Here is a 1361-nt window from a genome sequence, read left to right on the forward strand (position 1 = left end):
GTGGTTTAACATGATTGCAATTTTACTTTAAGTAGTGTGCTTGCTGTCCTTTTTCAAGTGGTCTCCTCTATTATTTTAACCACTGGCCTTTATTCTGTTTGAATTGTACAAGTGATTATTGAGCACTGATTGTTTCTCGGTGGATGCGTGTAATGTGCTGGTAGTGCAGATTAAAAATTTGACAGTATGCTTGGGCCTGAAAACAAGTTGCATTATTCTTTGCCAGACTGAACCATCAGGCTCTACAGCAGAGCCCTCTGGTGGGCGGGGGAATTGATGCTGTGCTGACTTCTGCACATCCCAACCTTCCCTCGGTGCCCCTGCCTCAGGACCCCATGAGGCCCAGACAGCCGCAAGTCCGACAGCAGCAGAGACTCCTCCAGGTATGGGGCAGGGAGATAAGGGCAATGCCGTCGCCCTTCAGACAGGGCAAATATGCAGCAGTTGTAAGAGGCGAAAGACACTTTAGGCTTTAATTGCCAAGATCCGAGAAGCCCTGTGTATCTGACACTAGAAGCTAAACTGATGCAAACTAGTTCCAACTAGACAAGAGTTTTCCTTTCTCTGTGCTTCTACCAGGTCATGGGTAGGTGAGTATGTTTTGCTGAGCATCCTTCCCCTTTCATAAAGATTTGGGAGGACAGATGGATGCCTTTATTTTAATAGTGTAAGCCTCAGCTTACCCTGTTACTGTTTAACTAGGAACCATGCAGTTTAATGCAAAATTTCATATNGGACATAATAATCAACTACATTGTATATTGACAAAATAAAAATAATAAAAAAAAATAAAAAAACTATGAGCGGAGAAAAAAAAAATTCTTATTAATTTTTTGAAAGGAAGCCCTGCATTTTTGTTTTGTACTGAGAACTGAAAATTTCATAGCTCACCCTTGTGGCTGGTGGCTAGTGGCTGTCTTGTTGGAGAGTGCAGATAGAAAACATTTCAATCATTGTAGACAGTTCTATTGGATAGTGTTGTCTAGAAGAATTAAGTATCATGCAAAATTTTGCACAGTGGCAGATAGCAACATAGCTCCCATGTGGTAACCATCAATAGCTGCACGTCAACTCCAAGCAATCATCACTCTTTGGAAAGTCGGCAAGGTTGATGGTAACACATTTGGGAAAATATATTAATTTGGAAAACATGCATTATATATGCTATTTTTGTAATAAGTGACAGCATAGCATAGGCGGAGAAATTGAACTTCAGAGCCCGAAAGTTCTGGGTTCAAATCCCACATGTACCATTTGCTATCTGAGTGACCTTGGCATGTTACTTCTCTAGCTCTGTTTTCTCATTTGAAACTAGGTATAACTGCTGACCCGAAAGGGCCATTGTTGTGATTAAATGAAAT

At 41.0% G+C, this 1361-nt stretch overlaps 1 protein-coding gene across 1 annotated transcript in view; it reads left to right on the plus strand.

Annotated features, from left to right (window-relative positions):
• The window catches only part of MED12L (mediator complex subunit 12-like), a 287707-nt gene that overhangs the window by 264203 nt on the left and 22143 nt on the right, over window positions 1-1361 (plus strand). The window contains exon 37 of the mRNA XM_008579724.1: window positions 227-383. Within this exon, the coding sequence (XP_008577946.1) occupies window positions 227-383 (157 nt within the window). The remainder of the gene's footprint in view (window positions 1-226; window positions 384-1361) is intronic.

The sequence above is a fragment of the Galeopterus variegatus genome, unplaced genomic scaffold, assembly GCF_000696425.1.
Source record: "Galeopterus variegatus unplaced genomic scaffold, G_variegatus-3.0.2 Scaffold1947, whole genome shotgun sequence".
Lineage (NCBI taxonomy): Eukaryota > Metazoa > Chordata > Mammalia > Dermoptera > Cynocephalidae > Galeopterus > Galeopterus variegatus.